The sequence below is a fragment of the Rhipicephalus sanguineus genome, chromosome 8, assembly GCF_013339695.2.
Source record: "Rhipicephalus sanguineus isolate Rsan-2018 chromosome 8, BIME_Rsan_1.4, whole genome shotgun sequence".
In the NCBI taxonomy this organism is placed as follows: domain Eukaryota; kingdom Metazoa; phylum Arthropoda; class Arachnida; order Ixodida; family Ixodidae; genus Rhipicephalus; species Rhipicephalus sanguineus.
The window spans coordinates 9414521-9426722 of NC_051183.1; the positions used below are offsets into that span (position 1 = coordinate 9414521).

General features: G+C 46.8%; 2 protein-coding genes across 2 annotated transcripts in view; one reads left to right on the plus strand and one right to left on the minus strand.

Moving 5' to 3' along the window:
- Positions 1–2066: 2066 nt before the first annotated feature.
- LOC119401306 (transmembrane emp24 domain-containing protein bai) lies at positions 2067–3982 on the minus strand. The gene is made up of 3 exons (XM_037668000.2): positions 3687–3982; positions 2577–2801; positions 2067–2328 (listed from the first exon to the last, which is right to left on the minus strand). The coding sequence occupies exons 1-3, from the start codon at positions 3864–3866 to the stop codon at positions 2113–2115; spliced, it is 621 nt and encodes a 206-aa protein (XP_037523928.1). The 5' UTR covers positions 3867–3982; the 3' UTR covers positions 2067–2112.
- Positions 3983–4252: 270 nt separating this feature from the next.
- The window catches only part of LOC119401305 (putative N-acetylated-alpha-linked acidic dipeptidase), a 43998-nt gene continuing 36048 nt past the window's right edge, over positions 4253–12202 (plus strand). The window contains exons 1-4 of the mRNA XM_037667999.2: positions 4253–4865; positions 7497–7743; positions 9137–9461; positions 9834–9924. Of these exons, the coding sequence (XP_037523927.1) occupies positions 4525–4865; positions 7497–7743; positions 9137–9461; positions 9834–9924 (1004 nt within the window). The 5' untranslated portion in view covers positions 4253–4524. The remainder of the gene's footprint in view (positions 4866–7496; positions 7744–9136; positions 9462–9833; positions 9925–12202) is intronic.

Genomic DNA, 12202 nt, shown 5'->3' on the forward strand with positions numbered 1-12202 from the left:
CTAGCTTACAGTCAGCCTTCTGGTTGGTGTTGCATACATCCACAATATTGCATCCAACAAATGCAAATTTTATTGAGTCTGCAGAATCAATGTTGACAGCAGCACAATCTTGACTGAAACCTGTTCCATTTTTCTGGCTTAGATCCGGGATTCTTCAAACTGCTACCACGTGTATTCTTGTGAAATTTGTGATTTTTCAGTTTACAGTGCCGCTGTAGCATGTATATTCATGTGTTTTATAGTAGCTCAAACAATTAACAGGAGTTGCTAAATAAACTGACAAATAAACCTTGGTATAAGGAGAGCAGCAAAAGATCCAAAACACACAACCGTAATTGAGAAATTGTATCTGGGTGATTCACACTGGCCCTGTTTCAGCACTGACCCTAAATGCACCTTAAAAGCTGCAGCTATGCCTCACTTGGTCGGAAAAGGCACCTTTCAGCGGCATTGCACTCTAACTGAACAACAGGCTACATTCTAGGCCTGCTCAGTAAGGTCCTAGCCACAGCTACGCTCATGAACAACCTTCTGTGGCAGTTACAGAACCAATCCACATGTATAAGAGGACACCTGCATGATATATTTAGCTGAGGTTTTACCAGTGAGACTGAAAGTAAGGACAAGAAACAGATACCCCAGAACAACCACAGTCTGCCAACTGGTAGACGGTGGTTTGGAGTAAACTGCTCTTTTATTCTACGGCGATTGTTTCTTGGTGTCCTAGTCTTTGTCACGCTGTTTCAACATCATTCCTAAACATGAACCAAGTAGCCCATATGAAGTTGTTACTACGGCATAATATAGTGAAAAGTAATGTCATTTTTAATGTGTGCAAAATTTCGCTTGATGTAGTTTATGACCACACCTGCAGACGCACTATACATGTACAGTCAATCTTTAATATAACAAAAACTGATATAATGACTAAATGACAAATCATCAAAAATATACGCTATCAAATTTCCGGATATGATGAAGTTATTTTCGTGTCAAACACACCTTTGTTATAAAGAGGTATGACTGTAGATACAGTATTAATAGCAACATGCCCGTCATGTTTGCTAAGAACAAATTTGCGCTTGTTCTGTGCAGTGAGTGATGTTCAGAACAGATGAGCACAAATTTTGAGCAATACTAACATTAAATATGTCCTGAAATTTCTGGTACCTATAACAAGTATGGAACGGCAAACACTGCACGGAAAAAAATGTTCCAGAAGAAGCAATATGCTGACACATGCAAAATTTTTTATCTCAGAAATACATAACAAATGATCGGCCCGCATCTGTTGCTTTTATTTTTTTTTTGCTTGTAACAGAACCAGAAACACAAGGATAATGTACACATTTCTCTTGTGAGGTTTGCTTTTCAGCCACGAATAAATAACATTCTAGAATGGAGACTAAAAAAAGAGGTGTGGAAGTTATGCGCACTGGTTTTTCACAATCTGATAAGTGCAGATACTCTGTCCCTAAGCTTTCTTTCCATACATTTAACAGAAAGTTATCAGTGAGTACAGATGAGGGCATATTCACTCGCAGGCAGGTTGCTTCAATGTGCTCCGATTCTCAAACTGCTTACTTCGTACTAGTACAAAAATGAAAATGAAAGACCAGATGACATCAACTGGTCACGATGACTTGACCAAACTTTTGGTGGACCCTTGCAAACGCCAGAATTTCAAAGCCAGCTAATCAAAACACACACACAGACAAAGAGATGCTACCAGCATAAAACTTGGAAGTGCAAATGTAAGTACCACGCGTGACAGCAAATGGTCGTTTACGAACTTTCTATTTACACAGTGCAGCGTTTAATATGAGAGATACAATGCCAAGCGGCACTACTCTCAAAACATCCTTATAGCAGGCAACACTTCAAAATGTAGCCGGGGCTGAACAAGTTCTCTTGTGAGCCGTTAATACAATAATGATATCCGTACAAATAGAGGCTGTTCCTTCTCATAGATAAAAAAAAAAAAGAATTATCTTTTGTGGACTTCCATGTACTAAACGTAGGGAAGTGTTTTTTTTTTTGTTTTATTGCCCCACCAGTATGTGCACCCCCCTTCCACAAACACTCACAGCCCACCCCATAACAGTTTGTTGTTCACTCGATGAGTTTCTTTGCCTTGAAGAACCGCCTCAGGTAGAGAACTTGCCAGGTGGCCAGACCAAGCAGGCAGCACATGGAGAAGATGGAGAAGTAGAGGACGCGCGAGTTGGTCGACTCGTTGGTGTCGCGCATCTCCTCTTCCCTCTGGCGCATGTATGCAAAGTCCTTCACCACTGCCTCTGAGAGATCCTCCAGCTGTTGAAGCTTCATCTGGTTGAACATGGTGCAGAAAGGCAAACTACGATTAGAAGCATGTTCATTCAGGCTGGCTGACATATCGTTTGAAGGAGAACTTATTGAATTGCAGAAACTGAGCGCCAACTTGCAGCTAAAATGCTTTATAAGCAAAAGCGGCATTAAGGATAGATGAAAGATGCAAAGGTATCAGCACTTGCAAATGAGCTCTGCAGAATCTACAGAATACAAACAGCCAGCGTGAGGATAACCGCGTCACTCACCTCGAGCGGCTTCAGCTTGCCCACTTCTGCTAAGCCTTGGTAGTTCTTGGCTTCAGCACCGTGCTTTAGAGTCAGCTGGACTTCCCGGTCACCACCTTTCACCTCACTGGGCATCTTGGTGGTGAAGCAGACCTCATACACATCGTACGCATCTGTGGTGAAGGCAAACTTGCCTTCCTTGATGTCGTCCTTGTTGTACAGTATGTGTCCGTTGCTGTCCTTGACCTGCAAGCATTTGGAGAATGCAATCGGCCACACAGCTGAAAGTGACGGTCGCAACGACGCGCAAGCAAAGAAAAGACATGTAAGGACACTTATGTCTTGTAAGCATACACTGAGCAAACCATTATATAATAATAATTGTTGGGGTTTTACGTCCCAAAACTATAATATGATTATGAAAGACGCCGTAGTGGAGGGCTCCAGAAATTTTGACCATCTGTTATTGTTTAACGCGCACCTAAAACACAGGCATCTAACATTTCGCCTCCATCGAAATGCGGCCGCCGCGGCCGGGATTCGATCCCGCGAGCAAACCATTGAACTGAGCGCCATAGTCTTGCGAAATCGGAAATAACGCGGTCATGTCACGAAAGGCTTGAAAAGTGCGGCTTTTAATCTCCGTAACACCCCCTTTGACAGTCTCCATTTTGTGCCGCATTGAGCACACGCCATACCGTGAAATCTGGTGCCGTCATGTCGTTTGTTAGCGGTACCAGAAGCAGCGTGCCAACGATCATTGAAGCAGCGAACCATCATCACGTAACTTTACGCTGGGTAAACAATCGCCCCACGCCTTCACGCTATTTGCGTGCGTCATCAAAATAATGGCGCAGCAGAAGGCCCGTAGCTGGCCAGTATGGATAGCTCGTCTTGTCGCTTTTCAGACGCAGACACGTTTTCGTTAAGCGTAAAATACACAGTGCTCTCTGCCTTCCGCGCAAGCACAGACTCGGGTAAGCGAGTTGCGACGCACGAGGCTTTGTTTTGCAGCTAGCTCGCGACCTGTGCGCGAGATCCATTGGCAGCGGCTAGCGGGCTGTTCACGCCATCGAAAATGCACATCATCGCCCTTAGAGCAGCAGTGCACATGGTGCTCGCAGTACTCACTGTCAGGTCTGTCTTGTGACCCGGCGTCTCGGAGACGTGGTACTCGCCGGAAACGAGGACGTCTTTGAGCACCTCATCCTTGAGGCAGCGCTTGGTGTTCGGTTTTATGTGAAAGCGTATCGCATGCGCTACGCCTAGGTACAAAGTCAGCACCGATATTAAGCTCGCACATGACACCATCGTACTCAACAGTCGCAAAGTATGTGTATCGAGGCGGTTGAACACTGACGTGGAAGAAGAGGCCGAAAGCGGACAAGTCGACGACTGCAATTTGGATTGGATCTCGCTGGATTGTTTAGACTTTGACGAGACGCGCTGGTCAAGTGTAAAAGCTTCTGCACTTTTAAATTTGCTTGTTTCATTAAACAAAATAATATACCTTTTTTAATAATTTTGGTAGTTATAAGCAAAACGCAATCAAGTGACAACGCCCTTTTTTATTATCATCATCATAACAAAATTAATTAAAACTGCAGCGCTCTTTGCGTGAATCCACGGCAGCAATGCCATAATTGTTGTACCGACAGCTGCCGACAGCGGCTTTACCCACTGAGGTTTTTCAAAACTTGCAGTAGGCGTGGGGCGCGAGTCTGGCATGTTGTCGTAGAGTCGTAGAGTCCCGCAGTGCACTCATCCCAAGCTCTACCTGTGACAACTAGCGACGCTGAACCGGCGGAAACGGGTGGATGACGTTTGCGCCGGCCCGTGCTGATCGTAAACTCCGCTGCGGTCGGAACTCGGCCAAAAACCGCGCGCGCGTGCTGTCGCACGTGTCATGTAGTGCGTCTTCCTGAGAAGCAGCAGCGACGATCAACAGGTGCCCGCCTCGGCCAGCGTCATGAGTGCCCAATACCGGCCGTACCGCGATGAGGACAACGGTGGCGATAGCGAGCCGATGACATGGCCCGATCACGAACCGACAGGCGCGGTGCAGATCTACGAGAAGACCACGGAAGACATTCGAGTTGTGTCGCATCGCAACCTGGTTATCGGCGGCTTGGGCATCGCGCTGCTGGGTGTTCTCGCGGGTCTCCTGGTCGGCTACTTCGCGCACACCGAGCACAGCGGCTGCGTGCGGGGCAAGTCGGTCGCCATCCACGCCGTGTACGACGCCGACCCGAGCATCAGGGCGCGGCTCCTGGGCCTCATCAAAGCTGAAGGCATCAACCGAACCGCAGGGTCAGCGCCCTTTTAATCTTTCTTTTTTCTCCGCCTTCGCACGCGCCCTGCCCAAGCGAGACGGGTGTGTGTCACTCTCGGGCGCCTCCGGCGTCAGCCCCCCTTCCTTATTCGCCTCCTTTCCCGAATGCTACGACTTCTACGTTCCCGTGTTTTATAATGCCGGCACGGCAATGTATGGAAGTGTGGTCGGGTTTCAACGGAGGAGCGCTGGCTGTCCCATGGGCACTTTCTCCCGTGATCGAATCGGGATCGGAACTTCTCGACCGCGATTGACTTCCTTCCGCATCTTGCGTTGGTAAGCCAACCGCGATCGAGAAACTCTGTTCCTGTAGGGCCAGATCGCGATCGAAATGGCACCGTGCCCGACCTTCGCGAAAATTCAAACAGCGACTCGATCAAAGTCGTTCTGCTTGTACCAATCTGAGAAACCTCTACGGTGTGCAGCCAGCACTCCGCATGAGTCATAGCGGGTGTGGCGGACGTTCTGAAATTTATTCACCGCTGCGCGTCCTTCTTTGTATTATATAGTGTTTTGTATCCACACTAAACAAGGCAGAAGCTCAGGGAGATGGAAGCTGGAAGAGACAAAAAATCCTTGAACACGAGGTATCGCTGGAGCCAACGTTTTGACATGTCCACTTGTCGAAACGCTGGATCCAGCGACACCCCCTGTCCAAGGATTTTCCGTCATTTATCTATGCTGTGATTCTTGTCAATACCTTTCTCAAATCAGTACAAAACAGTGCTACTTCCCAGGAAGACAGTAACCTGATGGCAACGTCAGCTGGCCTGTTTTACTTGAGATATCGTATATGTACCACCATAGTATATGTGTCACATAATGAGTTTCGTCTTTTAAAATGTCTGAACATCTTGTTCTTGATTATGTCTAATACCCCTGTCACACGGGGCAATTTAAGTGCACTTTGAGGGAATACATTTCTCCGCTAGTGTCATTCGCACGCTGTCACACTAGTGACACTCGCTGCAAAGTGCACTTGCCAGCGAGTGCATTCGTCATACTCGCTTCACTGCAACGGAGTGTCAAGCCTTAGCAGCAGTGGCTCGAGAATAAATAAGGCGTTATCCGAAGCCAAGTCCATAGCATTGTTTAAGACTATCGTTATCGTTATTAGGAATATTCTTATGCATTAAAACATGCTATACCACAAAAAACTACTCTGCTATTCTCGCTCTCGGGCAGTTTACAGCCATGACCGCCAGGGGCATGCCTAGCACATGCTGTGCAATGACCGCAGCCACCACGTTTGTACATAAAGTTTATTTTAAGGGCTGCTTATAGCTGTTACACATTATTACTGAAGAAACATGGTCAGAAATAACAAATATCTGTTGTGTTACTTAAGTATCCATCATCATTACCATCATTTCCAAAGTACATTTCTCTTTCTCGTGTAGCAGCGCGCCAACAAAGTGACATTGTGGTGGCGAAACTACACTCGCCCAAAATAACACTAAATTTGCCAGTGTTAGTCACTAAAAAGTCTGGTTTGGTCCTAAGAGATAGCTGCAGCATTATTTTGCCAATTTCACCGGTTTTGTCAGTGAAATTGGTCGGATTGCACTACTCTGCAAAAATTTTGAAGTCCTACAACGTTCCCATATGGGAACAACTCTCCTCAACTCAATAATTTAAATGTTAACAAATGTTTGTTGATTAGTCACTCATATGTCAGTTTAGCTGTGGAAAAGTATTTCCGCCTCGACATAGAGTTCATGTGCGAAGCCAACAGGACGTAGATTTTTATAGCATTGTTAATAAAAAAAAATCTTTAGTGCCTAAAAATAAACATCCTGTATAAGGCACAGCCTAACTTGTTTCTCTCATGTGATCCTGGCGCCCGCAAGTGTCTCGAAACGTAATAAAACTGTTTTTCTGCCTCAGTGGCAAGTGTTTTTTCTGCCAAGGATTTAGCTACTGGGAAATTTCTCCGCAGATGGCCTTTAAAGGTGACTAAAGGCACATAACATTTTATGTCAGAGTTAGAGGTCAATGCTTGAAAACATCTAAAACATCAATATTATACGCAGCAGAGCTTTAGTAACCGAGAAATTAAGGTAAATGTACGACACAATTTGCGCCGCCAGTGGGATATCCTGGAACATGAGCCCAATGATGTTGTAAGGCCCCAGTACACACACAAGTGCTCATACTAACCATGACTTAGAAGAACATTTCAGACCATAAAGAGGTGGAATAAAATGCAACTATAATGCATTACAGTCTGAGTCATGCAAAGAGAACTTGACAATACCCTTGTTTCGTTTTCGCTGGGCTGTGCCCCGCTAAAGCCCCTTGCTCTGTTGTGCTGCAGCATCGGCTGTCATGTAGTAAAGCGAGTAAAGGACGGGCACGGCTAGATCAGGAGGCCATTCTTGGAGGCAGGCGGTTTGAATTGCACTAACGGTATGCATACCACTATAATGGGATTTTCTTTCAAACTAATCATTTCCTTGGCTCGAGACAAGCACTATGAGGTTTCTGAAACACCATTTCAACAATCCATGTTGACTTACTATTTGTCTTTAGTGTCCCTTTACTGTCGGCAGCATTCACGGTAGTGTCCGAGAGACCACTCACGTGACTCATTGTCGTGGTGACTGCAGCCAACTGCTCGAGGTGCGCACAGACTCCGAGATCGTGGATCTGCTGCAGCAGCTTTGGAAAGACCAGGGTCTCGAAGCTGTGCAGCAGCATGCATACGAGGTGCTGCTCTCCTTCCCCGATTCATCTCGCCCTAACCGGATGCGGCACTTCACGAATGCATCTGATGGAGCTGGAGCGACTGTGGACATCTTCTCGGAGGAGCACCGTCCATACGTCGCTTACTGCACGGCCAATGCTCCCATCAGAGTGAGTAGTGAATCACTCTTTCTTAGGGGGAAAGGGACCTCTAATGGAAAAATAGCGCTACAGTGCTACTGTACGTGCGGAAGCACTTGGAGTGGTGTTTTTGGATTGGTGTATATCTTGAAGAACGTAAAGGAGCACTAAAGGGAAGCACCACATTGGTCTAGATTAAGGAATTTAAAAAAAATTGCTTGAGTGGAAATTATGCCTCAAGAAGGGAAGGCCGGCCTCCACCATCTTACGAGGGGCATGATAAAATGTTAGCGTGCAGCAAGGAATGTAATCCTGACGCTGCAGACGTGAGAATTACAATTTTCCCTTTGATGAACCTTATTCCATCTTGTGGTTTTCCACAGAATTCATTTCTCATATGATTTAAAATTAATCTTTTGACACCAGAAAAAGAAGTCTGTGTAATCACACTCTGTTTCATCTGAAATCATATATCTTGAACCGCTGTTCTTACAGCACCAGCAGGAAAGAAGATTGGACTGCCGTTAGGAGGCCATGTTTAATGAAGCTTTATTTGTGGTGTCCAAGGTTCACGAGGTCACCCAATGCAAAACTACAACAGGTGCACGTTGTTACCGCTATGCAATCATCTATTAAAACCACTGGCCGAACCGTCCTTGTAGTTAAGATAGAAGAATAGTCTGTTGGGCGACTTGTAGTTAAGAGATGCCACCTAAGATGGCCTTATCATGGCCACTACTTACAATAAGCTGTCTTCAGCAATGCAATGTGTCATTTCTTGAACACTAATCATGTTAGCGTCAACAGTAATCATGATATGGGTTCTATGAGCATATTTTTTGCATGCAAAATGTAACAAATGAACGTGATAGGAGTTCAACAACGTTGAAATCTGGGCGAGTTGGTGATTGATCATCATACTGTATGGGTGAGGTAACGCACTTTGACGAGAAGATGATAATGAAGACAAAGGAGGAGAGGTCAGCCTAGAAAGCAGGTTTTGAGCCTGCAACTCCTCACGGGAGAAAGGGGGAGGTGTGATGACAGGTGTCCAAGTTATAGTACAATGAGCCACTGTCCTGTGCGGGGACGTGTGCTACGCACGAAAGTTTTACACTGTAACACATGCTCTAGAGACGACCATCTAAATTTGTCTCAATTAGAAACCTCAATAGGCACTTGGTTTTTCTTGTCCCTTTTGTCCTCGTCGAAGTGCACTGCTTCACCTATTCATTGTGGTACTTGCGCGGGAACTTTGCTTCAGTTCACCTATTCGGTATGGTGATAGAAAATAAAGACAGTATGACTCGGTCATATTGTCTTTATTTTCTACAGTTTTTCACACAGTGAGCAAACTGTCTTTCTTGTCTGAAGTAGGGTTTCATCGACTGCATTGTTGCAATAATTCAAACCTGTCGCGCAGGGCCCCCTGGTGTATGGGGGTCGTCTACAGCCATCGGACGTAGACTGGCTACATGGTTCCAATGTGACGCTTGACGGCAGCATCCTACTCGTGCGACTTGGCACAGAGCCCTTGGGGCGGCAGCTGGCGATGGCGCAGCGAGCAGGTGCACGTGCAGTCCTGCTGTACCCAGACCCTCGCGAGTTTCGGCCGCTGCCTTCGGGCTACCCCACGGAGCAGGACGGTAGTGCTGCCTGGTGGTGGCTGCCACCCGACGGCAGTCACTGTGCCAGCCCCCTGGGTCCACTCCTCGGCGACCCACAGACCCCTGGGTATCCTGCTGTAGGTCAGTTGGAGGCACCGTTAATTAAATTTATTTCTTTATTTTCGACGTAACCCTCTGCAGTAGTTGTTGCTTAGAGGCCTTGCACTGCTAAGCACAAGGGTACGTTCCTGGCTACGCAGCCATATTTCAATGAGGTCACTATGCTTTCTCACTAAATATTGTCCTACTGTTCTCAGCTAAAATGATAAACTGACACTACTAGGACAACTGTGTCTTCAAACTGTGCAATTGGTCTGGTTTGCAAAATTTCAATACTGCAGGCAGCACAAGCTTGACGTGGATTTAGGTGTAAACAATCACAAGCACTCGTCATTAGCTCCCGATTGTTCCATGTCATGCTCGTACCTAAACCAATCTCTGACTTCCTCGCAGTGTCTGCACACCGGTTGCCTCGGGACCAGGTGTACCTGCCTATGGTGCCAGCGCAGACGATCAGTGCCAGCGTGGCCGAGATTCTGCTGCGGTAAGTGCGCCGAACCGACTCGGCTGGTGTGACTATCTTGAGCACTCCTTTAGGGCAGAATGACCGCTGCCGCAATCGGTAAACATATTTAAAGGGGGACGCTCCACTTTGAAACTTTTTTTTAAGTTCTCGGTTAATCTTAAAGAAACTTGCTAAGATATTTATGTGTGTACTAATTTCAAATGCAATTAATCTTCTACTGCAATGTGTAGTTTTTAAAATATCTAACATTTCAATATTTCATGTGCTTCCGGGAGCAAGATTGTTCTCTAAGCTGAGAGAATCACAAAGTAAATCAGCATATGAGAATAACATGGAATGGGGACTCTATGCAAGAAAACAAGAATGGGCGTTCTAAGCCCATTTGAGCAAAAGTTATGGTATGTTGAACATTCATGATTGAAATGGTATGTCGAACATTCGTGATTGATGATACGGTACGAAGAACTTTTATTTAAAGCATCACGAGAAGTGCCATCCGTTAGGGCGACACCGCGGGGCGCTTCCACGTGGGGACAGTTAGACCAAGCCTAACTTCGGCATCGCAGGCTCTCTGGACAGCCCAAAGTTGATGATGATACTCCGAGCTCCATTTTTGCTCTGAGAGGCTTCTAAACTGCTCCTCTTTAGAAGAGGTGGTCCTAGTCACGGAGGTTGACGAGATGATGTGACCTCTGTTATCTATTGCCACTACAGCAAAGTGAGGGGAGCGTACATATTGTGCCACATCTCAAAGCAAATCGATTGGGATCGTCCTTGGTCTTTTTCAGCATTGCAATCACTCTTGCTCTACGCCTTCCCTCATTGTGCTGCGGGTGCACGTTGCGAGGGATCGGCGCAACAAGAATGTTTTCCCTTTGCTCCTCGGGGATTCGATGACTTCCTCCGCCAAGACTGGATCGAGACCCACAATGGCTAAGGTTTTGCCAAAGAGCAGGATAGTCGAGCCAGCTGGGCCTATTCTTGTGCTTCTGTGATTTCGTCCAGCTTATTGTGCACGCCTAATTGATAGAGGCGTTCTGTACTAGCAGTCATGGGAATACCAAGCAACCTTTTGATGCTTTTCCAAATGAGGGTGTTTGTTTAGCTTCATTTTCTACGTAGATGATTTGGCTCATTAGGAAGGCATGGAAAAGCCTGAGCAAATTGTCTTCTTTCAAGCCTCCTCTTCTGTTAGACACCCTACTGGTGAGTCTGATAACCATTTCCTTTTTCTTGGTACAGTAAAACCCCGTTAATTCGGACTTCACGGGACCGGAGAGAAAGTCCGAATTAACCGAGGGTCCGAATTATCGGGAGTACAATCAAAACACTACAAAAACGTTTCCGACAACAGACTTTTATTTCTTGAAAAAATCTGTGATTGCGGTCTGCTTCGCGGAGGAAATCTGCGCGGAAACCACAATTTTGCGAAGTTCCTCTAGGTGGCTCAGTCCACGCACACTGTCTGAGGAAATCATGCAAATGTCCTCCAAAACGGCCAACGCGTGTGCAGCCTCCGTCATCGTGTGGCGTGGACGTTCGTCTGATTCGCTCGGGTCCTCGTCAGCCGATTCTCCTTCGCCATCCAACACCTCGGCAACGATATCGCTGTCAGTCACTTTGCCGGCAACAGCAACATCACTGTCTATTGCGAAGTAATCGCACAGGGGCACATCGGCTGGCATGATGTTCACATATCGCCCGTCTTGCTCTTCGGCCACATCCGAGTCGGCCATTGCAGCATCGGCCACATCCGGGTCAGCAGCGTCGAGCACGAAGCCGCTATGCCTAAAGCAGTTCGCGACTACTTCAGGCGGCGTGTTATTCCACACGTATGTGAGCATGTGAATTGCGCTGAGCAGGCTTACCTCACACGTCTTGCCTGCCTCCATGCAGAGCAACATTCGCTCAAGCACCTGCCGTCGATAGCGGCTTTTCACGAACTGTATAATTCCCTGGTCCATCGGCTGAAGGGAAGCCGTTGTGTTTGGAGGCAGGAACAGAAGTTCAATATTATCGAGCCCGGACACCTTCGCGTGCGCACTGCAGTTGTCGAGCACGAACAGCACCTTCCGATCCTTGGCCGCAAAGCGGCGGTCTAGCTGACGCAGCCAGGCTTGAAATATTTCGGCGGTCATCCAAGCCTTTCGATTATAGCGGTAGTCAACAGGCAGCTGCTTGATGTTCTTAAAACATCTTGGCTTCGCAGCCTTTCCGATGACCAGCAGCGGAAGCCGCTCCGTGCCGGTCATGTTTGCAGCCAAAAGAACAGTCACTCGCTCTTTACTGCGTTTCC